The sequence below is a fragment of the Helianthus annuus genome, chromosome 6, assembly GCF_002127325.2.
Source record: "Helianthus annuus cultivar XRQ/B chromosome 6, HanXRQr2.0-SUNRISE, whole genome shotgun sequence".
NCBI lineage: Eukaryota > Viridiplantae > Streptophyta > Magnoliopsida > Asterales > Asteraceae > Helianthus > Helianthus annuus.
This window is the reverse complement of record NC_035438.2, coordinates 25,541,583-25,568,249: the sequence shown is the minus strand read 5'-3', so window position 1 is coordinate 25,568,249 and position 26,667 is coordinate 25,541,583. Positions and strand designations below refer to the sequence as shown.

General features: G+C 36.4%; 2 protein-coding genes across 6 annotated transcripts; both read right to left on the bottom strand.

Annotated features, from left to right (window-relative positions):
* Window positions 1-3,070: 3,070 nt before the first annotated feature.
* LOC110865050 (RNA polymerase II-associated protein 3) lies at window positions 3,071-12,294 on the bottom strand. Of its 4 annotated transcripts, none has more exons than XM_022114243.2 (12): window positions 12,146-12,294; window positions 9,483-9,578; window positions 7,587-7,685; window positions 7,314-7,481; window positions 7,058-7,182; window positions 6,770-6,891; window positions 6,556-6,638; window positions 6,342-6,485; window positions 5,960-6,142; window positions 3,588-3,682; window positions 3,405-3,502; window positions 3,071-3,335 (listed from the first exon to the last, which is right to left on the bottom strand). In XM_022114243.2, exons 1-12 carry the CDS (start codon window positions 12,185-12,187, stop codon window positions 3,247-3,249), a joined length of 1,344 nt encoding a protein of 447 aa, XP_021969935.1. In that variant the 5' UTR covers window positions 12,188-12,294; the 3' UTR covers window positions 3,071-3,246. The 4 variants fall into 4 exon arrangements, with proteins under 4 accessions (XP_021969935.1, XP_021969937.1, XP_021969936.1 ...); XM_022114245.2 differs by having other exon boundaries at window positions 7,314-7,478; XM_022114244.2 differs by having other exon boundaries at window positions 9,486-9,578.
* A 2,894-nt stretch (window positions 12,295-15,188) lies between these two features.
* LOC110865051 lies at window positions 15,189-26,463 on the bottom strand. 2 transcript variants are annotated; one of them, XM_035974455.1, is made up of 6 exons: window positions 21,340-26,463; window positions 20,616-21,118; window positions 18,206-20,542; window positions 16,718-16,773; window positions 16,446-16,638; window positions 15,189-15,767 (listed from the first exon to the last, which is right to left on the bottom strand). In XM_035974455.1, the coding sequence occupies exons 3-6, from the start codon at window positions 18,806-18,808 to the stop codon at window positions 15,393-15,395; spliced, it is 1,227 nt and encodes a 408-aa protein (XP_035830348.1). In that variant the 5' UTR covers window positions 18,809-20,542; window positions 20,616-21,118; window positions 21,340-26,463; the 3' UTR covers window positions 15,189-15,392. The 2 variants fall into 2 exon arrangements, with proteins under 2 accessions (XP_035830348.1, XP_021969939.1); XM_022114247.2 differs by having other exon boundaries at window positions 20,616-26,463.
* Between the last annotated feature and the right edge of the window lie 204 nt (window positions 26,464-26,667).

The window sequence follows — 26,667 nt, the reverse complement described above, 5'->3', positions numbered from 1 at the left end:
TTGACTCTTTTATCATTTTTCTGATAATAATTTGGTGAACGTGAGGTGGCGGCGAGGACTTGGAATTCTATTATCGAATGGTTAGATGCCAAGCCAACTCTGGAATTCTCTTTTGCGGGTATTACGGTTTAGAAAGAGTATCCTTATCATCTCCAATATCATTCCACACAAAAAAGGCAATTACAAAGCAATGGCAGCTAGTCGGGCAACAAGCTGCGCCGTCACCCCCTTTTGAATACTAAATACAAAGTTTGAAACCTTTAGCGACGAAGAATTACTATTAACGACTTTTTGAACCCGATTCAAAAGTCGCACAGCGTCAGGAGCGAGACCACCAAAGGTATCAAACGCAAATGAGACAAACACATGTTGATTCTCCAGGCAGGCTTTCTCATGTTTTGCCACTTTGCTTGCCTCTGCCTTGAGCACCGCTTGCCCTACGACAAAGCCCTTATCCTTGAGCCCGACAAGGGGGAGACTCCAGTTAGATCTACACAAGCGTGTTTCCCCCCCCCCCCCTTCCCATCCAAACACAAGGATGTCCGCCGGGCGTAAAGTGGACCTCCCCTCCCCTCTAAGGGGTCAGTCAGGAAATTTACTGGAGCCTCCTTTTTGGCAGAGATCCCGGCCCGCTTAAGAACATCACATAGCACATCTCTCACCCAATCATGCCGATATTTAAACCTCGGTAGCTCTTTACAGTGGATCGCGTGCTCGCCGAAAGAATTCAAACACACTTTGCGGCATACCGGACATGGATCGTCAACTGGGAACAAAGAAATCATCAGTCGGTATCTAAGTATAGCACGGTATTCCACAACCGATATGTGTTGTTCCAAACCTTCAATAGGTGCAACAGACAGAAAATCACGTATCCTTATTACTAATAAAAAACGGAAACTGATGGGATAGTGATGACGACGCAGCGGTTAATTTATTATGGGGGTTCAAAAATGACACAGTATATGCCCAAAGAAGTTCAATCCAAACTTTTTTATCCTTTAGCTAATTTATCCTTTTCATTGGATTGTAAATAGAAATCATAAGATTCTAGACAATTGGACGCGTGGATCCAAAAACTGATAAGTTTCATGTAACATTTGGGACTTTTTGCTAGCTTGAGTTAATATGGTCTTTCAAAATTAAAAAATAATAATAATAATAAAATAAAAATAATAAAAAAATTAAAAAAAAAACTAAAAATCTAACGTCATTTTTAGAACAACTCACGTAATCTCTAATTTTATCACTAAACATCTATCTGTCCACATCGAGATTGAACCCTTGCCACTTGAAAAGAAAAGATGTTTAGTGTGTATTTTTCAAAAATTAAAAACGAAATGTGTAATTAGGGGTGTTCATGAGCCGATCTGATCCGATCGAGGGTCTGCTCGTGCTCGAATTGAATTACAACCGATCCGATCCAATAGAATCGAATTTGCAAAACCGAGCACAAAACTGATGCTCATGGTCGGATTGAATTTGAATCGAGCGGATCGTTTTCGCTCGGTTTTTCTCAAATCCTAACTAAAATCGAGCGGATCGTTTTCGCTCGATTGAATTATAAGGCTGCGTTCAACAAAAACAAATCCTAACTTAATTAAAACATGTCCAACACCTTACTAACAAAAGCAATACATAACTAAAATCATGATATGTGATATATGATTGTGTGGCAGACTGACAGCGGCGATATGCAGATGAGATCGAACAATCAGATTATGACATTGTTTTAGGAATTAGGAATTTCGGGTTAGATTTTGGTGTGTGGCAGCGGGGAAGTGCAGATGGAACATTCGAACAATCAGTTTATGACTCTGATTGTTTTAGGAATTAGAGATTTAGGGTTAGATTTTGGTATTAACTATTAAGTTGGGCTAATATATTTTTTGGGCTTTTAATTTTTCTTGGGCTAGTATATTTTTTGGGCTTTTAATCTTTAAAATCTATAATATATATATATATTATATATATATATATACATATATATATATATATATAAAGTATAATGTACTTCACGGCTTAACGTACATAACGTACGTGACCAAATTACGCACGTTCATTTGAAAATCACGCACGTTATAAACTTAAAAAACCTAATTACGCATGCAGGAACTTTGTATATAATCACGTACGTTAAATTGATAATCACGTACGTTAAATTGATAATCACGCACGTTAAATTGATCATCATGCGTGATAAGTGCTACATGCGTGATTAATTATCCATGCGTGATAAGTTGATCTGACGGTCAGTATTGTCGCGTACGTGAAGTACGATTACTCGTAATGTATGTTAACCGCTCTCTCTCTCTCCCTCTCTCTCTCTCTCTCTCTCTCTATATATATATATATATATATATATATATAAATTATTTAATAAAAATAATTCGAGCGAAACCGAGCGATCGACGAGCGAGCGGGCCTTTGCTCATGCTTGGATTGAATTTGAATCAAACTGATCCGAGCGGCTCATTTACAAACTGAGCGGGAATCGAACGAGCATTTTTCGGGCATTTTTCGAGCGATCGTCGAGCAGTTTGGACAGCCCTATGTGTAATTACCCCAATACATTGAACTAGTTATTGAAATTTGAAAAATAAGATTTCGTTTAACGGCCAATGAGGTAGTGGAGTGGTTGGGAAAAGAATTGGTGTTCCTTGTGACCCAGGTTCGATTCTCACTCTCCTCGTTATTTTCTGCGGCATCCAGGTGAAGTGCGAATAAAGGTGGCGCCAGTTCGACTTGGATAGGAGGCGAGGTTTTACCGATTATTCCACTGCCGTGCCTTCGGGCGTGTGAAGGTCAGGTTTCCACACATCTGGGGAGAGCCAAAAGGCTGACGGCGATCGAGTAGTCAACCTTGGCCACAGCGCCCGATGTCACGGCAGTTAGCACGTTGTTCCTTGCCGTTAAAAAAAAAAGATTTCGTTTAACGCATTTTTCAAGCAAGTGGAAAATACTACAGGAATACCTACTTTCCATAATCAGGCCTATCTCTTGGTTTTACAAATTGCATAATCTTTAAAAAAATTTCATATACCAACCACGACTCGCTTTTGCCAATAGGAAAAAACGAATACAGCTTGTAAATTTTTGTTTGACTTCCAACCACTTCAAATTAAACACGTTTATGCAATGACACGAGGCATTAAGCGAACTTAAAACACACCACAAGAGCATGCATTCATTGTATAGAATCTCAATAATATAGATTATGGTAAAATTTGGTGGATGTTAAACGATCTAACAACAGTATTTTGGGCGTAGCTGTTGAAGAATCTCTGGTGCAACTTCCTTTGAGCAGAACACGTCATCCCAAATTCTTTGGAGATCTATCCACAACATAAACAAATGTCATTATTTCTTGTTGAATCATCAAAATTCTGATTGTGTCGACATACCTGATTTGTCTGCAGGTGAGAGACACATGATGATTGTATTGAATCTCGACACCTTTGGCAGGTTTTCTAAATATCTGACTGCTAGCTCAGTTTCATCACTGGCGTATTCCAACAAAACCAAGTTTTAGTTTACTTCAGAAATACCAAATTAAGACTTTACAAGTGAAGAATTCAATTACTTACCTGAAAAAGGTAGCGACGCATCTGATTATATCAATTAAGAGCGATGCTGACAAAGCATTTTTAAAGATCTGTGGTAAGGCAACAGGATCCGTGGCCTTGTTGGACAAGAAAGAAATTAAAAAAATTAACAAAATTAAGTATATATATTAAAAAGTGTGGTGTGAATGTGTGATGAATAGTAAGTTTTTTGTCATTTAGTGAATTTTCATTTACACCCCCAGTATTTTACTTGTTCTATTTGTTTTTCTTTTACCAGTTTACATTCTTACACCCTAATTTTTAATTAAGTTATCAAACAGCGGCTATTTTATGACTAGCGATACACTAGAATTTTTTTTATTTTATATGTATATTATATCAAAATACCCTGGTATATGCTATTTTATATGTATATTTAACAAAAACTTAAAATCCAGCTATTTATAGCTATATTTAATTGCTATTTATATTAAAAAAATAAAGTGTCGCTATTCTCACTATCCATCGCTACAACCCTAATAGCGACACTAGACCTATACGCTACGTAGCGCGCTATAGCAATCGCTACGATTGCTATTGACAACTATGCTCTATACTAAGTTCCGGTATCGTATCGATACCATATTGAATCTAACCGATGCCAACCGAATTCCCGCCGCAACGCACGAGATATTTTACTAGTGTAATTAAAAATAGAGTAAATTACTATTTGAGTCCTTATGTTTTAGTGGTTTTAACCATTTGAGTCCAAAGTCAAAATATTTAACGCCCTGAGTCCCTAGACGCTTTTATTATAACCATTTGAGTCCCTTTGAGTTCAAATTTTAACCTTTTGAGTCCACTTTTTTAACAGAATTGGACTCAAAACGTTATAAAATGAACAAAATTGGACTCAAAACGTTATAAAATGAACGGTTAGGGACTCGGGGCGTTAAACTTTTTGATTTTGGACTCAAGTGGTTAAAACCACTGAAACACAGGGACTAAAAAGCAAGGTTGGAGAACTCGCTAGTCGCTAGTCGGCCGGTGAAGTGGGGACTAGCGACTACTCGGGATTACTCGGGATTAATCAGGATTAATCGGATCGGGTTTTTTATATGTAATTTTCAGTTTTATGTATAAATATATACATTTTTATAGGTAAATATTTTAAGTAGCTAGGTTTTAAATCTTACTCAACTCATTTATAGGTATACATGATTATTAGATTGTTGGAATTCAAAAGATTTGGTTGGAAACTGACCGGAATTTAGAGGTTTTTGCCGGAATATACAAGTTTTTTGCTGGAATCGTCGACTTTTGGCTGGCCTAGTCGGACCTAGTCGTGCCTAGTCGGACCTAGTCGGTTAATGGACCGATTTAAGAAAAATTACTCAGTAACTGGACGACTAGCGATTAATCGCCGACTAATCGTCGCCTAGTCGCGATTTTTACAACACTGCTAAAAAGTAATGGGAAATTGGCCTATAATAATCCCACGTACACCTTATTGGCCATTAATAATCCCACCTCAGAATATTCCCCCCACCAGTCCCACCTTTCACCTATTTTTCCTACAATGGTCCCTCGTTAAAAAAACTTAACGGAGTTAAGCTTTTTTCCAAATTACAAACAGATTTTTTACGGCTTTTGATTAGAACGACGATATGAGTCCATGGATGTAAAACTTGCCTCGAAACGGTGCTCCAAACGATGAAAACGACGCTTCAATTCGGGTGTTTAAATTTCCAATTAACCAAAATCAAGTCACTTGGAGCACCGTTTCGAGGCAAGTTTTACATCAATGGACTCATATCGTTGTTCTGATCAAATGCCCTAAAAAATCTGTTTGTAATTTGGAAAAAAGCTTAACTCCGTTAAGTTTTTTTAACGATGGACCATTGTAGGAAAAATAGGTGAAAGGTGGGACTGGTGGGGGGAATATTCTGAGGTGGGATTATTAATGGCCAATAAGGTCTAGGTGGAATTATTACAAGCCAATTCCCCAAAAGTAATTTACTCTTAAAATAAGAACAACGTAGGAAAAGTTAACAGAAACACTTTTAGTACAACTGATTTAAAAATAATTATGAATAGTTTGTGTTAAATGTGATACAAAAGAAGCACTATTTTTTAACAGAGAGATATAGCATGTTCCATGCATAAGTATTAAAAATACACGTTGGGTGACTTTTGAACTGCTTTCTTTTAAGCTAATTCTTAGAATGTAGGACTAATATAAGGATCCAAAATTGGCAAGTCTTTAGCATATTTAAACAGAGAGATAGAACATGATGCACAGAAACGAAGATTCTAACAATAACTATAATGCATATTTCTCAGCACAGAAACACTTCTAATACAATTTATTTAAAAATCATGTTATACAAGCTATATAAACCCCAAGTGCGTACCTTTAAGAGTCGAGCCTGTAGAGTAGGATCGCCAGAGAATCCTCGCCAAGAAGCTTCAAACTGATAAGCGGAGGTTGGAGGGACAATGTTTTTTGCAGCTTCGGCAGTGGCAAGAGACACTGCTCGAGCCGCAAGTTGTTGAACCGACTCTTTTGCAACTTTCTTGCCAACATTCTTATTGATCTGGCAAAATTTAAAGACTAGATTCAGAAAAAAGAAACAGACGATGCATATTTATAAGATGTTGCAACTTTCGTGTCAACTACACACACATATATATAATATTATACACACACGTATTATGCATGCATAATTGCATACACGCCACATGTGCATGCATACATATAACAAAAGCATATACACCTAGCAAATATCCAGTTACCTCTGGGCTCTCTGTTTTAGTTGCAGTAACTCTTGTGGTTTCAGAAATTTTCGGTGTACGTTTTGTACTTTTATCTAACTTCAATTCCTTGAGTTCCCCTTGTGTTGGTCCTTTCAACGATGCAGATGCCTTCTTAAGAAGTTCCTGGAAGGTGGAACCAGAAAGAAAGTTTAAGGACATTATTTAAAAGAAGAAAAAGAAACAGAACATGTACCTTATCATACAAAGATTTTGCCTCTGCATACTGCTTTTTAATCTCTTGGTTATGCGGCTCCAACCTCAAAGCAAAATCTGCATCTGCAGTTGGATAATACTCAATACAATACAATACAATACAATACAATACAATACAATAGGACTAATGAAAGGTTATAGCCGTATTCTTTTCTGTGGAGTCATACATTACATACTAAAGGTATGAAAAATACCTTCCTTGGAATCTTTAAGTTTACCAAGTTCTTTTCTAGCCGTTGAACGTCTTGAGTACGCTTTAATGTACCGGTCATCCAAATTTAAGGCTTCCGTGCAATCGTCTTCAGCTTCCTGGAATCTAGTGAATTGCAAATAAGGAGACAAAAGAAATATGTAGGGATAAATATTTATTCATATCCAACTTTTGCAGGCTTTCAGTTATATGGATGATATGCATATCTGGTGCATGTATTTGTTGTTTTCTATAATAAAAAAATAATAAAAAATAATAAAAAAAAACATGCCTTTTGAGTTTAAGATATGCCATTGCCCTGTTTGCATAAGCTACTGCAGTTGGTGAGAGAGCAAGACTCCTGGAATAGCACTCCACTGCTTCTTTATATTTTCTCTGCTTGAAGAAATCATTGCCCTGTCAAACCATACAAACAGATAAACATTAACTTGTGTTAAATAGTAATGTGGTTAGCACATGACTCTTGCCTAGGGGCAAAAATGACATAAGACATAACTAACAATATATTCCACAACAACTATCCATACCAGCTCTTTCTCGGAGTTAGCATCTACAGAACTGTCATCTGCCATGAAACCACTAGATAACTGGCTAACCGTATCATATTTTTTCAGGTAATTCTCGTCTCTGGCAATACTTGTACTTGGGTGATTTACAGGTGTATTTCTTCTATCAACACCAACCACTCCAATCTTCTGAGATGTATATCAAATCAGTGAGCTTTGCAATATTCAAAAATACTTTGATAACATAGGAATTAGTTGCGTACGAGTTTAACGTTGACTACCCAACCTACTTACCTGTGAATTTCCGCTTCCAGGCTCTTTTGTTTCGTGTGATCTTCCATTAACTCCAAGGGTGGATGAATTACTTGAAGCATTTTTCATCTTTATAGGTTCCTAAAGATGAAGCAAATGACAAGCCAAAAATCATGTTACATTAATAAACGACTGAGGCTGTTTGAAAAAACTAAAACGATCTTGATGATGCAAGTGGCAGATAAATTGTTTCAAGCAAATTACCACAAATACTCATGATATATATTCATGATTCGTGACAAAAGAATACCGATGACCTTGGTTTTAAAATGCGCGCATAGTGCGTGATGCGCCCGATGCGCTAATGAGAGCGCATCGCAACAGCTGATGTGAGGCGTTTACGTGATGCGAGAATATTGCGCGCATTTCGCATAATGCGCTCATCGCATAATGCGCTCTGATGCACGCAACATTGTTTCTTATGCTTTTTTCCAGATTTTATGAACTGTGTTCGGTTTTTTCCATAATTAACATCTTAGTATGCTTGATTTGAACCAAAAAACACAACTATTACCTTCTAATTACGTCAGTTGTTTTACTTTAAGTATGTTTTTATAAGTTTTTATGTATAAATAATTTTTAACTATTTTTTTTATAAAGAACGCATCACATACGTGATGCGCTCGCATCGCACATCACGCATCGCGCATCAGATTTTTGGACTAAGCGCATCCGAGCGCATCACGCAATTTAAAACCAAGCCGATGACAAGGACTTAAAAATCAAAGACAACGAGAGGCCTAGTAGATATAATACTCTACCGATGATGAGTACGGGTGGCAAAGTGGGCAAGTTGGGTGAGTTTGGGTCATGGGTCAAGATGGGTTTGGGTTAGGATGAGTCTGGGTCAGGATGGGTATATTAAAAAAAGGTTGGGATGGGTTAGGGTCAGGATGAGTTTAGGTCAAGATGAGTTCGGGTTAAGATGGGATAAAACTAAAAAAAATAAATTAGTAATAAAAAATATATAATATAAACAAAAGTAAAAAAATAATAAAATAATAATTTTTTTTAAAATATATATAAAAAATAAAAAGAAAATAAAAACAAGAAAAAAATATAAAAATAAAAAATGGAAAAAATGAAAAGAAAATAATAAAAAATTCTAAAAATTTATAAAAATATATAAAAATACAATCAAGAAAAAAATGTAAAAATTTAAAAATAAAAAGAAATAGAAACTAGAAAACTAAAACACAATGGGGGCATCTGGTGGAACATGTCTAATGCATAAACACACATGATCAAAGAGAAGATACAGCTAACTCAATCAAGTGGACTGTGGCTATGGCTTTGGGAGTAATAGTGTTTCTGAACTACAATAAAATGAAGAAGAGGTTAGAAAAAAATTAAAAGGGAAAGCATATAATGAACGAGCTTAGTCACTTTTGTGGCATCACGACTTGCATATATGGGTATCTCAATAAGTAATTACTTTTTAACTCATCATTAGAGGTTCAAACTGACCAAAATATACAATATTCTTGCTGGTGATTCTAATAAAAAGAAAAAAAAACAAAAACTAAACACGTAATTAAAACATGTCACCAAGTTTAAAACGCAGAAATTTATTAAAAATCATAATAGTAATGGGATATGAGCTCAAGTCTGTAATTCTTAAGCTTACCCAGTTGGACCCCATGAAAATAATGTATGGCCCAAAACAGCCCATGGCCTTAAATTAAAAGTCCATTTGAACCCATTTTTAAGTGGATGGGCTGAAAATGCCAGGCCTAATGATGAGGAAGTGGAATTGTGGAACCTAATGGTATTAGATGACCACTTCATGTGATGTGATATATCAAGAGCATAAATAGAAAAAATATATTCATATGAACCAAGATAATATAACTATATAAGAGTGTTTGTCCAGGTTACCATCTTCTCCATGTCAGGCTGTGATTTGAGCTTCTTGTCTTTATCTTTGAGTGAAAGTTCCCAATCCTGCAAGTTATTTAAAAATCCCTCGAAATCCTGGCAGCACAAACAGTCTATGCAAATTACAAACATCATTCATATTTAAACATTGTGCAAAGAAGGAAATCTAAACAACCCAACAATTATCTTAAGAATGCTTCAACCAACCACTAGTAACACGGTTTGAGGGAATCTCAACTTTTAACAAAAAAATCATCATCATCATACTCAGTAAATCCCACCAAGAGCCAAGGCTAAGGCAGGGTCTAAGGAGGGTAAGATGTAGACAACCTTACCTCTACCCCGTAGGAATAGAGAGGCTGCTTCCAGTGAGACCCCCGGCTCGATAGTAGTTTTGCATCAAGCCTTGGACATAAAGCACATAACACTCAGCAATTGGGACAAAGGCCGATTAGTGCATGTACCCCCTAGTCTTTCGGCTATCAACGCCACCACATGATGCATGATTAACCGTCTCCCGTTTTTTCCGTTATTTTCACGAAATTAGTAAAATAACGTTAAAATTAGTGCACTTTCACTTTTGGCCCCCCGAGGGCCCACACACATTTTTTAACAAAAAAATAGACTCGACAAATCACAAAAGAACCTAGCCTTAGCTAATGGAACAACATCCACATGACACCAACAACCATCAATTGTTTGACCAAAATATGGTCAAAAGAATGCATAATAAAGTTTGACTCATGTATATCCAGAGAGAAAGCTTGAAACCATACAAAGCAACCAACTTCACATAGACAAATCTGACAAATTTTGGAAGTGCCTTCATGTCAATGGTGGGTGGACATTAAAGTAAAAGTAAAATGTGTTTTAACTGTGGAAAGACACAAAAAAGTACAAAATGAAGAGAAACTGCAGCGATGACGATATTACTCTGCCTAAAATCAATTACCAAAATATTATAGATTTCCACACAAATGGGTCGTTGTAGATAATGTTTTATCTCTAATAGGTTGAGCTAAAATATTTAACTGGAAAAGGAAACTATGCATCCAACGGGTCACAACCTTGGTTTTAACAAGCGCGCAAGTGCAAGGCGCACACCCTGGGGCTTTTCGCTCAACGCCTAGAGTAATTACAAGAAGCGCTAAAATGGCGCACTTTTTTGGGATTTTTCTGGGCTTTTTTGGCCTGAGGCGTGCGCCTCTCGTACCCGAGACGTTTTTATGCATCTAACTGTTGTACCTTGGGTTTTTTGGCTTGTACATGCAGCTAAAATCATACAAAAACCTTACTTATAGCTATATTTTAGGTAGGGAAAGCTAAAAACCTATGGGATTAGCTTGCGCCTCGGGTACGAAAAGCCCGCCGCTTTTGCGCCTCAGTTTTAGACCTTATCGCTTTTGTGCGCCTCTCAAAAGTCATCCACAATGTGTACTCAAATGCATTAAACCTCGTAAGGACTCAAAAACGAAACCAGCAAACTATTTCAAATTCGGCACTTTAATATTTCAAATTCTGCACATTCTTCACATGATACCAAATCAAACCAGCAAACTATTTAAAACTCTGCACTTTAGTATCACCAACCCAACCCAAATTGACTATAAGGACTGAAAAATGAGTTAAGAAGGTCAATGAAATGGCTGATTAAAACCTAAATACAACTACTCAGAAACGTATAATCCTACTTCTCAAGTAACAATTGAGCACATGATCATATAAGCAAGTAACGAATCAAACTATACAAGACACAATCATGACCAAATTGAGGGAAAATAAGCATACACGGTTTCAATTGATCAGTTTCTATTTCAAACGAGATAGTCGTTTACTGTATAGTCACGAAATTAGGTCAAATTAATTTCAATTTGCACAATCATGTCTTCCTTATGTAACCCATTGATTTCACGACAAATTAACCCTAAAATCGACATTTACCTCAAATCACGCAGCACAGGTTTTCAGAAATAGGCAATGCGATCAGCCAGATGAGATTATTTGAAATCGAACCGATTCAGATTTCGTTCTTCTTCATAACTTTTGATAATTAGGGTTTTCTTGTTTCGAATCTTTCGTTTATTGTAATAACTTTTAGCTGAAGACTTAATAATGTAAGGATGACACTTAGCACCGAAATTTACAACAGTAAGAATCAAAATCAACTAAATAACACAAGGAGGCATAACTAACTTAGTTTCAATTCAAAGGTAACTTTCTCCTCCTGCTACTCGCTCTATAACTATGCACTAAGGTCACAGAAACAACATATGTTCTGCGGTTACATATACATATCACACGGTTATTCAATAATCCTTCAAAATCCTGGCAGCACAAACAATCAATGCAAATTACACACATCATATATGTTCAAACATTGTTCCAAGACAAGATTCTAAACAACATAACAATGAGGTATGGGTAAATGACTTGAGAGAATACTACAACCAACCATTTGATGAACATGCTATTAATTAGTTTAATTACAATGTTAATCGCACAAAGTATAGAACAGTCAGGATCAAAATCAACTAAACAACAGGAAGCGTGGTTTCAATTCAAATGTAACCTTTTTCCCCGCTAATCGCTCTATACTAAACCTCACAGCTCGAATAATCAATCAGACCTAAAGTGAAAGTAAAAGAGAAGAAGAAAAGATTTACCAGTTGATGAACGCGATCATGCTTGGTGGGAACCCTAGCCATGGTGTAGCAGTTGCGAAAGAGATTCTCTTCAGTCTACTTCTCGACGTTTCTGGCTTCGTCCCGATTTCCAAGAAAGGATTAATAGATGTGGCAGCGCAAATAATATTATGAGTAAATTGTAAATTTTATCATTAATTTTTAAACCAAATTTTAGACGGTATCATTTGTCTTTAAAATTCACCAAGTTTTGTATCCTTTAACCCTAACATAGCCCTAAAATGGTTTTGTTAAATAAATGGGTAAAAAGACCAATCTGCCTTTCACTTAACACTTAAAATCAACTTGGTTAGAACCAAAGGACAAATCGTGTAAGATTTTGAAACATTAACTATAAAACTCGTCAATTTTAAAGACAAGGGATATCGTCTGAAATTTGATATAAAGATAAAGGACAAAACTTGTAATTTACTTTTAATACTATTGTCCTATCTTTTTATGTAAAATATCCGGATAGTTCCTTTGTTTTGTTGAAACAACACTTATAGTATCTAACTTTTAGAAATTACACTCATGTTTCGTTTTTTGTGTTTTATCACTTCATTACTCACATAGTCCCTGTGTCAAAGGGATGTTCTCTACGGTCGTTAAGTACTTGGATAGTCAAGTGATTTTTAATACCAGAGCAAATTACATAAAGATAGCAGGTAGACGAACAACAAAGTGTGTCGTCATCCCCTTCTGAATAGAAAACCCTAAGGTTGAACGTAGTGGGGCGCGAAGTGGGGCTATAGCGCCCACATACCGCCGCCCACACCACCCCCATGGGCGCTATGCTCAAAAAAAAACAAATGGCGTGATATTTTTCGCGGCGTGAGAAGGTGTTTATTTGTTCTGCATTTTCCACTTTGGTCCCTGCATTTTACACTTTGGTCCCTGCATTAAAACACTTTGGTCCCTGCATTTTACACTTTGGTCCCTACATTTTACACTTTGGTTATGATGAGGTAGGGGCTTTATGACTACGGGCTCTAGTGACATAACGCCCCATAAAGCCCCTGGGTGACGTGGCACGACACGTGTCGCATAACGCCCACAAAAGGGCTTTATGACTACACATGGCCTAATCTACTAAAAGCAAAGCCTCGCCGCTGAGGGGTCGAAAAGTTGCTGTGGACCACACGCTGAACTCTAGCCAAGAACCGAACCGCCTCCGGCACCAAGGAGCCGAACGTGTCAAACGGCAGGGGGACAAAGGCATGCCGATTATCCTCACAAGTTTTCGCGTGCTTTTCCACCTTCTTTAACTCTACTTTCAGTACCGTTTGCTCCGCCACAAACTCATTTTCCCGGAACCCGGCTAGGGGGATACACCTGTGAGATCGACACAAGCATGTTTCCCGCCCTCGCAACCAAAAACTAGCACATCTGCCGGGCGTAGGGTGGACCTCCCTTCCGCCAGGTCTGTAAGAAAATTAACCGGTGTCTCTTTCTTTGCAGAGATCCCTGCTCGTCTGAGAATATCTATTAACGCATCTCGAACAAAATCATGGTGATACTTAAACCTCGGCAACTCTCTATAGTGTAACTCATGCTCCCCGTATTTATCCATGCATGCTTTACAGTAGACTGGGCAAGTTTCATCATTCAGAAACATGGAGATCATCAGACGTTACTTAAGGATTGACCAGTACTCCACGGCTGACATCACATGAATTCAACCTCCTCATTGAGATTACATCACATGATAAAAATTTAAAAGCCTTTCAAACTGCTTAATCCATAACTTCAATAACAGTTGTGTCGTAGTCATCAGAAGCCACAAAACCATGCAGATTCATCGTTGTTGCCGCTACATATGCTAGCCCACCATTCGGTACATCTTTGCGGAATTTAACACCATTCAACTATAAGGGGAGGCAGGGCGGTCCGTGATGGACCTCCCACCACGCGTGGAAAAAACACACACCGCCGCCACTCCTTATATCAGTCGTTAAAAAAATAACGAGTTGAAACTATAACGCGTGAAAGATTCTTTGATGAAAAAGTGCCATTCAGATTCTTTTGTCATTTAGCAGTTGAATTAATACAAAGTTTGATGAAAAGTGCAATTCAGGTCCCTCAACTTTTGTAAGCTATTTTTAAATAGCTTTCCTTTATCACTAGTGATCACCCCCACTACATTTCTATCACTAGTAATAGAATAGTGGGTGATAACATGGCATGAGTTGATTGGATATTGGAAGTGATAGAATTCTATCACTAGTGACCACCCCTCCCCTAAGTGTGGACTCTTTGGCTCATTTATATAAAAATGAGTAGATTTGGATTATGTTTGACTGCATACGATGTCTTACCCACATGTTTTGCCATTCTTATCGAATATACATGCTTAAGCATGAACATATTTTTTATGTTTACTAATATTAGTTGCAGTTAGCACTCATGACCATTCTTCTAGATATTAGTTGATTTAGGTGATTTTGCAAAATAGGTTATAACTTACAATAAACCATAGGAGAGGCGCTTCCCTTTTTCTTGTAGACAGGGCCGGCTTTAGCCCAGGTATTTTGAAGCTCCTGCATTAGGCCTCCATTCCAAAAAGCCCCTCAAATTTTGAGATTTATTGTTTAAATATGAATCTTTATTAATGTCTTCATATACTAAAAAAATTCATCAAAGACAATCGAAAAAGGCCCCGTATTTTCACTTCGCTTTAGGCCTCTAAAATGGTTTAGCCGCCCTACTTGTAGAGTTGTTTGCGGGCACGAGAGCAAGGAGAGGGGCTTCACATTTTCAATCCAGTCTCATTCACACCTCACACTTCTTTTAACAAAAAAAAAAAAAAAAAAAAACCCTCACCCATCACATGTGAAACCCCTCAGTGCCTACATAAGGTTTTTTTTTTATTTTTTAGTTATAAACTCTTTAATTATTAACAAGGTAGTTATTAAAACCCATCTAACCTTCATTTTCAACTTCTTTTTTCATGTTTTTATAGATCTATTACCTTTTTCAAAGATTAAAGCTCCAGCCTTTAACAAAATGACGTTAAAACAACATATGATGGTAAATCAAAATTAAACTCCATAACTTTACAGAGAGTATCAGCAGTTAAACCAAAATCATCCAATGCACATTAGCATGGAAAAAGGAGGTCAACAAATCCGGATTTTTCACACATCAGAGATTAGCCCAAAACATGTACAGAATCAATTAATCAGTTTCAAATTAGTCAAAAAAAAAAAAAAAAAAAAAAACCCTGAACTTAGAATCCTTCCTGATGAACAAACGGATACCGTTGAGATATATAGTACTCGTTTACACGCGATGCGCCATCTCTCGCCAAAATTCCTTCGACGTCTCCGATGATTCTTGCTAACCATATCTCCAAATTCCTCTGAATATCCCTGAAATTGTTTCTGATGGAGTTCAACGACAGACTGGTGGTTAATCTTGCTCGGCCTTCCACCAGATCGTTACCGTAGTTACACCCTGTCCCTGTTTCTGTCTGTAACGCCATCAACTTCTGCCCTGTTTCTGATGCTCGTTGCTGAAGCCGCAATGCTTCCAGTAAAAACTCTGTTTGTCTCTGTGTTCGGAACTCTAAACCCGCATTTGGTTCACAAGGATCGTTCTCCTGCTGAAATATCAAAAACTATTTTTCAGAAAACATATGTACTTTGGGATCATTGCTGAAAGACTAAAGGATCATTATTTATTATGTATAATGCCATTTTCGTCCCTGAGGTTTGGCCAGTTTTGCGACTTTCGTCCAAAGGTTTGTTTTTCCGCATCTGGATCCAAAAGGTTTGTAATCTTGCCATTTTCATCCGGCTCGTTAACTCCATCCATTTTTCTCTGTTAAGTCAGGGGTATTTCCGTCTTTTTTTTGTTAACCTAAAGGGCAATTCGGTCTTTTTCACTTTATGTAAAAAGACCGAAAAGCCCTGAAAAAGACCTAATTGCTCTTTAAGTTAACAAAAGAGACGGAAATACCCCTGATTTAACAGAGAAAAATGGAAGGAGTTAACAAGCGGGATGAAAATGGCAAAATTTCAAATCTTTTGGATCCAGATGGGGAAAAAACAAACCTTTGAACGAAATCCCAAAAGTGGCCAAACCTCAAGGACGAAAATGGCATTTTACTCTTATTTATTAATCAATCCCGAGATGACCCGTTCACGTTGGCCGTTACTAACCGTAACAGTTTATAAGTAAACATTGACTCTTGACCACAAAGTTCGGTTATTTGTCATCACCAAAGGGAGTTCTAGATATTCAACTAATATATATAGAGCATTATGAGTTGAGTGGATACCATTCTTTTGCAAAGATCATCAATTTTTCCAGCAAGAGCTTGATATCTTTTTGCCTGTTTCTTCATTAACGATGGAACTTTCGACAAATCGTTTGCACCAATATTTTCCAAATTTTGAAGCTCTTGTTCTAGAAGTTTCAATTTTGCGGACACACCGGATGAATCACCGTCCACCTTCCAAGGGGACTCTCTCCTGATCAAGAACGATACTTTTAGTTTCAATATTTTGAAAGACGAATGCTTTCAGAAAAATATGTATCCAAAAAAACTACCTCGTAACACAATGCTTTAAATTATGAACTCGTTCAACAGGTTCGTATTGTACACCCTGCAGAAATTAGAGTTCAGAAAGTCAACCCTCTTGGTCAACAACAATTTAGTTCACAACATATCATCTAACATTCTAAGTTGTAAAATATAATTCAATATTATCTTTAAAAAGTTCTTTGGAACATACTAGGTTTGACTTATAAAGTCAAAATTCAACTTTTTCTTGAATTTAAGAGTATTTAGTTAGTTAATAATTAAGACATACAAAAAGACAAAGGCTCTGGCTTTTAGTGTGTAATAAAAAACTGTCTTGCCTCTTTCAATATCCCTGTACATTTTGTCTTCACAAGAACAAACATCATTAAATTAAAATATCCTCAACATCAACCTTATTTTAACTATTTAACCCTTTCAAACCGCGAAAAGGATGTTTAATTAATTTGGTTCATAAAATAAGTTGGGATCATTAAAATGCCAATAAAGGAAGATTTCAAAAAACAAAATTCATGGCCACTGGTTGCTAATTGATGAAACCAACTACCACCACCACCAAACAGAAAAGTAGTTGTTGTTTTTTTATTCATCATATCTTAAACTCATCCATCACAGACAAATATCTTATCCAGAATGTTGAGTTTAATGTTTTATGTACAAACAATATGCCAACAGCCAACCTGTCTTTGATAAAGACTACACCCACTAAGTATAAACCCTTACACCACCAACAACTACAACCGAACCATAGTTGTTAATGGCGAATAGCGATAAGATACCTGTATGCTACATAGTGAATAGCGATAAATAGCGGGCGGCTATTTTATAAATAGCGATACACTAGAAAAAAAATTAAAAATTTATATATAAATTATATCAAAATACCCTGGTATATATATATAGGGTAGGGATCCTAAGAGAAGTCCACCCTATTTGAGAAACTTGAGAAGCATTCTGGACCACACATTTTCCTAAGCTTTTCGTAATATACACATATGTATAGTTTAAAATTGACTATATACATATATGTATATTTTCAAATCTTGAATTATACACATATGTATATAGCCAATTTTAAACTATACATATGTGTATATTACAAAAAGCTTAGGGAAAATGTGTGGTCCAGAATGCTTCTCAAGTTTCTCAATTAGCCTAGTGCTTCTCACACGATCCTAACCCTATATATATATATATATATATATATATATATATATGTATGTATGCTATTTTACATGTATATTTAACAAAAAACTAAATCCAGCTATTTTATAGCTATATTTAATTGTTATTTATGTTCAAAAAAAAATTGTCGCTATTATCGCTATCTATCGCTACGACCCTGATAGCGAGCCTAGACCTATACGCTACGCTACTTAGCGCGCTATATTGCTATGCTCGCTATTGACAACTATGAACCGAACCCAGTAAATCCCACATAGTGATGCTAAATCACTATCAATTAACATACTCATAAGTAACAAAATGAATCAAACCTGCCACGAATTCGATCTTTCAGCCAAGAACTTCGAAACCGCAGAATCCGAAAACTCCAAACCATTAAACAACATGTTGTTATGCCCATCAAAAACATCAGACCCCAAATCATCCACATTATAATAACCCTTTTCATTACAATTAACATTTTCATCTGAACCCCTAAATTTCCCATAAAATTCTCCATCATCATCCCTATTATTATTATTATTACTCATAAAATTCAACAACTCATCTCTCTCACTCACCTCCCTCTGCAACTCAAGAACCCTAATTTCAAGATCTTCAATTTTAGCCCTCAAATTAGCAATTTCCTCCACGTCATCATCGATCTGGCGGAGCAGCCGCTTCTCCTCCTGCTGCCACCCGTGACGGTGGCTGGCGAATATCTCAACCACCCTCGCATTCGCTTTATAATCTTCTTTTCTCCGTGAGTACAGCTGTTCCAGCTGTTCTTCAGCGTTTAAGAGCTTTTTAGCGAGTGATTCGTTGTGGGTTTGTAGATATGGGATCAAGGAAAGTGAGCGTGTTGGAAGGGTTGCTAGAAAGAGTGCGAAACTTATGCCTAAGTATGAGGAAATTGGGTCTTCTTGAGTACTCATTGATGGAGGAAAAAGGTTGAATTTTTGGGGGGAAAATGACGTAATTTGTGGGTTTTGTGATATGGGTATTTGATGCTCAATGAAGGGGAAGAATGGTTTTGTTTTGTATTGATGAGTGGCAGGCTTTTTGGCAGTCTTTTTGGGTGAGATGAGGACAAAGTAGGTGTAGAAATAAAAGTGCTTTTTGAATAACGTTATATTGATTGATTGGTGGTATTTGTATTGACTGAAGGTTAACTATGTTTTTTAGTTCTTTTTTAATTTTGGGTTATTGGATTTTATCGCCTGACTATTGGCTATTGGCCGCTGTCATCCTCAACTATCACTTTGACGCTCGCCACCCCCAGCTTAACACTTAATGTGTTCTGTCACCATGTCGTTAACTGATTACTAACTTTTGATCATGTTAGTATACATTTGGGGTGTCCTAAGATCCCTAAAACCTTCGTAAGATCCCTATAATACCCCCAAAAGTATAGTAGCAGGATCAAAAGTTAGTTATCAATTAACGATGTGGTGATAAAACACACTAGGTATTAAGTTGGGGGTGACGGGCGTCAAAGTGATAGTTGGGGGTGGCAGCGGCCAATAGCCAATAGTTGGGGGTGATAAAATCCAATAACCCTTTAATTTTTAATGGAAAATTTCATTAAACGATACCACCAAAACAGTAGGGTTGTCCAAAAAGTTTGCGTCTCGGAGCTCGCTCAGATTTAGTTCGGGAAAAGTTCGTTTGATGTGGCTTGGTTTGAAAACGAGCCGAATTGGCTCAGTTTGGCTCGCATACCAACTCGGCCCGGCTTAGCTTGAATTATTTTACTTTTAATATATTTTATTTTTATATACATTATAATATATAACAAAAGCTTATTATTATTTACATATGATTAGGAGTGTAATTTGATATCTTACCATATTTAAAGGTTAATTACCATGCTAATGATCTTATATTGTATTTCGTTGAAACTAAGAACGTATTTTGAGTTGTTAAACTTGATTTTGGCTTGTAATGTATTAGGTTGAGTTTATTTTGGATATGTTCTTTTGAATTATTGAATAATATTTTAGATTACTGAATTTTGAGAGCCATGTATTAATTTTTCTTTTCAAAATCGAGCCAAACCAAGCCAATCCGAGCCAGCTCGGTTTAAAACCAAGCCGAGCCTGAGCTTAGATTTCCAGCTTGGTTTCAAATCTGAGCCAAGCCGAGCCAGCTTGGTTTATAATCGAGTCGAGCCCGAGTTTTGCCTTAGCTCGGCTCAGTTCGGCTCGTAAACAACCCTAAAAAAGGGTGACAACAAAATTACATCAATTTATATATCCTTACATAAAATTAAAACTATACCAATTCTTCCAACTCATATTCTTGAATCTTGATCTATTCCTTAGCCATAGAAACTCGCATGATTTTGTGTATTCGATCAGTTTCTCTATCTGCAACGGTTTATTCTTAAAAATGAATTCATTTCCTGTCTTCCAAATACTCCAAACATGTTGTGATGATTATCTTGTGAGATATATCCTTTTTTCCTCGTCTTGGACAACCATGTTATGTAACTCGAACAGATCCCTTACCGTAAAAGCGAAATTTACAAAATTTTGCACCACGAACTGATATGTTACCATACCACCGAGGCAACTAGGCATGATGTGAATAGATGTTCCGTTGTCTCAATCGATTCACCACAAAAAGGTGCACCATTGAGACGATACTTGTATGTTCCTTTGTGTCACCTGAAAATATTACATTTACAGATTTACTTAGAAATCCATTCGCCTCATTTGAAGGCATAACCATTGTTGTTACCTAGTGCTCGTTGAATTAACTTCTTCATTGCCTTCATCGAAAACTATTTTGAACTATGCCCCATTGTCAAAACAACATGATATCTGATCGAGATCTACAGAATTACAACGAATACCCAAACCACAATGATTTATTATCCAAAAATATGACAAAAAACCGATTCAAGATATAAGCCTAACATCTCTAAAAATAACTCTCAAAGATTACCATAATGATAATCTTTATATGACAATGATTAGATAAGAATCACTATAATCTGGTTCAATATGAACTCAGAACCTGTACAGAAACCCCTAATCGTCACACTCCAGAGAGAGAGAGAGAGAGAGAGAGAGAGAGAGAGATGTGAACTTGTGAAGAATATCTTAATGTGATCTTGACTGAATAATAATCTGTATTGGGTGAGAGTACTCGTTTATATCAGACCCATTCCTAACTCGGTAGTAAGCCCAGTAGTTAGGCAGCAGCCCAGTAGAAGCTAGTAAGCCCAATATCCAATGAGTCTAGTAAGTCCAGTCAACAACAGTTACGTGTAACAAAAATAAACCAATGTTAGGTGAAACATATATACTGATTAAACTGAGCCAAAGCATATACTTATTTTAGCACCCCCCTCAGTTTAACAGTCAAACATATTTAAACATGTTTAACCATATGTTTAATAAAACCAAGAAGTACTTTAAAAAACTATATACTCAAACCTTTTTCTTTCCCTTTTTCTTACCAAATAATCATCATCGACTTAAATGAAAATTTTCCCTGGAGACTTAAGGATAAAGCTGAGATCTTCCAAACATCAATGATCAAATGCAAATTCAAAATAACACTTCCCTGAACACTACAAATCGACTTGAACCACGCCCACTTGATGGAAGCGTTGTGCCGTGTCCTGACCCAGACGTGAACCAAGTATCTGCACCTCTGTTAAGCAGACCAGGCATTAGCCCATCTTTGAAGCAGCCCAACTTCATACCTTTGGTAGCCCACCTCCAGTAAGCGTATTATGCAAAATTAACAAAAATTACATGTATTAACAACAATTACTAGATCAATAACAGATACTAAATTTTAGCATAATAGTTGCATGTTTGTATTCGGGCCAACACTAAAAAATGCCAACTTGAACCTTGAAAGGCTCGAAGATAATCATCCGAGACGGTAGAAATTTCAAACTCTTTCATGAACGGTCGTATGGCAAGTAAATGCTTCCTCGACTCATCCAACATTGAACCCCGGACCACAGAGTGATGTTGCTCATATTTCTCAAAGTTGTTGCCGAACAATATGATTTTGTTCAAACTGTCATGTTTCCAGTTCGTCTTTGGAATATTGTCGTATAGCTCGGCTTCACAATGTGGCATGAAAAACAGAATCGGGTTCACAACTTTTCTCATGCCTTGCTCATTCACCGAAAGAACATGACATTTTAGCGCCTCCAAGACCTTTGACTCAGTCAACTAAATGATTGGATCGAAAACCTCTATTTCTCCAACCCAATCGAGTTTTCTTTTCATGAGAATCGCGAGGCTAAGTTGTAAACGAGGCGATTCGAAGGATTCAATGTTATCAATACCGTATATCACCATGTTTAGTTTGTGTTCTGATCCTGTAACCTTACGAAAATGGTCTGACGCTTCAGAAGTAAAATTTGATCAAGAAAAACACTAAGAAAATGAGATTTCTTGAGTTTTTCAATACAGATTTGCATCTTCTGCATTAACTGTAGTTCTCTTTCTGGGGCCGTTTCTAGATCGGTAGGAGTCCAATGTGTTTGTTTTAGCTGTTGTATTACGGTTTTAAGTTTAAAAATTTTCGTTTCTGATTCTTGCGACGTGGCAAAATGATTGTCCAGTCATCATATTTTACTGCTTTATGCTGGTCAGATGTCAAGGTATCTACAGAAGCAGCCATTGTCTTAATCAAGACGACCCCCAAAACAATCAGCAACGTTTCGGTCAGAAGTTTGTCAATCTCACATGTGACCACAAAAAGCAAATATAATCCCCATGTAGTTACAATCAGACAGCCATTCCCCCTTAATTCGGTAGGGCAAATGGCTTTCAGTCAGTTTCGTGATGGGCACGAATCATTAGGAAATGGTAACCCTAATATGGTTTACAGTTGGCACACCAGTCACCACCAAACAATGGAACCAAGCATAAAAGACAATCAAACACTAGACACAACCGGGGTACTTTTAGCACTAATCCACTGAATACCATTCAGAACACAAATTCAACGTGGCTAGATATTTTATAAGGGGAAAGCACAAACCAAGATGTTTTATTAACCAAAAATTGAATAAACACATCCAGATCATCTTATTCAAAACACAACTTTATTCAACTCAAAAAATTGTCCAGTATACCTTCAAACACATACAGATCATCTTGTTTGAATAACAGAAAATAGATCCTTCAACATGTAGAACCAAAAACAATCCTAGATTTAGCATATGAGATAGACGAATTTGAACAAATAAGTGAAACAGATTGAACAATAAGATACTTTTCACCAAAAACCCCGAAGAAACTTCTGGACTATTCAAAACTTTATTCAACATAAACTCAACTTAAACAACAAGAGTTTATCAACAAACACTCATAGATCAATCACAAGATAATTTGAAACAAACCAACACCTCAATAAATTTACTAGATAATCAGTTCTCCAAACAAAGAACTACGATCAAGTCCTAAATTTAGCACACGAGAGAATCTGAGTGATAATTGAAAGAACCTTTCGGAACCCTAAAGAAGAAATGTGAACTCTCGCAGTCTGACCATTAAGGAATCACAAGATTCTATATTACCATCGTTAACATATCTAAGAAAAACAAAGAATTATGAAACTCTACACAACTCAGAACAAAGTCTGAAACTTTTGAATAACACGATTCAAAGCACAAATCTGATTAAACCTAGAATCATACAATTCTACATCAGATAACAACTTTACAGCTAAAAACTCATAGTCAAATAAAACCAGAAAACTTTTCAACTAGAAAAGAACATCTTACCAACCAGAAAATTAAAAAAAACTGTACAACATATTCAAGAACAATCTTGACAACACAACTGGTTAAAAAACACTTGAGCCACATGGTTCGACTAACCATACAACAAAAAACCATCAAGATATAGTAAATTATATATATCATATACTCAAGATTGTTTTGTTTATTTTTCCAATACATCTTTCACGAATCACAAACATATGAACAACAAACAAGATCAAATCTGATCAAAGAAATCTAAAACACTCAACAAGAATCACACTTCGATCATCAACATGACAATCTATTCTCACACATTATTCGAACTAACAGGTAAACGAATCAATATATGTTCAAACCCTAGATCAATATGAGAAAAAAAAACTGCAAGAAAATGAGTGAAACCCTAGAACTAGAACTAGAAGATGATGATCAAACGAACTCCACATAACAAAACGGCGTTAAAGATCTTTACAAAACCTCTACGGATGAGACAAAACCTACAAGATCTAACAAGTTCAACATACAATAAACCCTAGATCTCAGATTTACTCTAGAGACTTCTAAGACAACACACAGTGAAGATGAACATTTCTGATCTAATACCCTCATTGATACAAGAACAACATCAGATCTAACAGATTTACTATCCGATACACCCTAGATCTACGATGTGCCTCACAACAAGTGAACAAACAATGAATCACACGATTCAACAAAACTACCGGAAACATATCTGATAAGAAAAAAAAAGTCAACACGACCTTTTAGAAAAGATGAATCACAAGATTAAAAAACCAAGTCTGAAAATGACGAGAAGTACACACTTCCATACCAGACAAAAATTATCTCTTACATAAGAGACAACACAAGGCTATAACACCATTCAAGAAACAACACTACGATCTAACGGGTCTAGACTCAACAACACGAAGAATCTACAAACGGCCCTAGACCAGTGTGGAAGAAAAAAACAAGCATCACCTAGACCAGTGAACTAACATCACTACGATCGGCGATGAAGTCTCAAAGAGACGAATAAGAACCAAATAAGATCACCAACACAATGATCCTACACAAATCTCACTACGGTCGGACTCTAAACATGAAGAATCCAAGACCAGTGAAATAAAGGCAAACACTATCGAAGAACATATCTTCAAGATAGTATAACCTTTACAAGAAAAACAATATTTATCACAGTTACACATATAAAAGAACTATAACTTTCCTAGAACCGAATATTATTATCATCTCAAATACATCAATGTATAACACCCAGTAGAAAACAATATTATTTTTTTTAAATGTATTATTGGTTTATTATATATCCTTTTATAGAACATAATACGAACCTTTTTGAGAACAAATCTATGTTCAATACATCAGTTTTAAGACTTCGTGCATAAAAATCAGAATTTTAGTATAGAGGCCATAAATCTAAAAACAAAAGTGTAAGAATATTGGTATTGAGAAAATTTTATTAATCATGTAAAAACAAGTTCAAACCACATCTTTCAATGACTTAACAAATCCAAACCACAAGAAAACTTGTTTTAAATGAAGACCAATAACAATATATGAAAACATACACAGACGATATCTGGTTAAACTACCCATTGAGTTAGAAAACGAACATATAGACTTTATTCAGGTTTCTTTTAAACAATACCAACAATAAGTCATAGTTTTGTTTTTAATAACCACAAATGTGAAATTAAAGACAACAAATGAACCGAAGAGCGGACCCAAGAGCACACAACGATTAGTTTACCCATACCTAGTTAGAGCCAATGTTAACACCTAATAGAACAGTCAAGATCACATAACCATATGCACACTCAGTACAATTAAAAACAGGGTGTGGCTCTCCCTGTATACAATACTGGTCTCCCTAACCCGGTCAAACAATGCCTAAACAACAGTAATTCGTGATACAAAAATTTATAAAGAAAGTATGAAACAATCTGACCTTGGGTGCACCCTATCTTCGGGTATCTTCATGTTTCAAGAAACACAACCAATCACCAACAGGGTTATTTAGAAAACGGCAGATGAAAGGAGACTCTGTAATCTTGCTTATTTGACGGTGTTAATGATCCGACGACTGGGCCCGCATCCTTCACCTATAGACACGAGTTCTTCAAGATCCTCTAACCTTCGACCACCGTAATGAATCCTTGGGAGACAACATCGATTCAGGAACAAACATCGTCAATCAATCGTAGATCTGATATCTCGAATCAAGGATAACTTAAAAAAACCTTAGATTCCAAGAACCTCAAATACAAGTGCGGAAGACGGCGAATCAGGAACGTAAGGCTTTGATACCATGTCAAAACAACATGATATCTGATCGAGATCTACAGAATTACAACGAATACCCAAACCACAATGATTTATTATCCAAAAATATGACAAAAAACCGATTCAAGATATAAGCCTAACATCTCTAAAAATAACTCTCAAAGATTACCACAATGATAATCTTTATATGACAATGATTAGATAAGAATCACTATAATCTGGTTCAATGTGAACTCAGAACCTGTACAGAAACCCCTAATCGTCACACTCCAGAGAGAGAGAGAGAGATGTGAACTTGTGAAGAATATCTTAATGTGATCTTGACTGAATAATAATCTGTATTAGGTGAGAGTACTCGTTTATATCAGACCCATTCCCAACTCGGTAGTAAGCCCAGTAGTTAGTCAGCAGCCCAGTAGAAGCTAGTAAGCCCAATATCCAATGAGTCTAGTAAGTCCAGTCAACAACAGTTACATGTAACAAAAATAAACTAATGTTAGGTGAAACATATATACTGATTAAACTAAGCCAAAGCATATACTTATTTTAACACCCATCTAACCCATTAGGATGTAACACAACTAATATTCCATTAATTGTAGTGACCATTTCCACTCCATTTGCATGTTACATTTTGACCATGAAATACATAGTAGTCTATAATCCCAAGGGGGTGTTTGGGCTTGCTTATTTAGTTGTAAAAAGTGTTTGTTTTTGTTAAAAGTGCTTATTAACTTATAAATTTTTCAA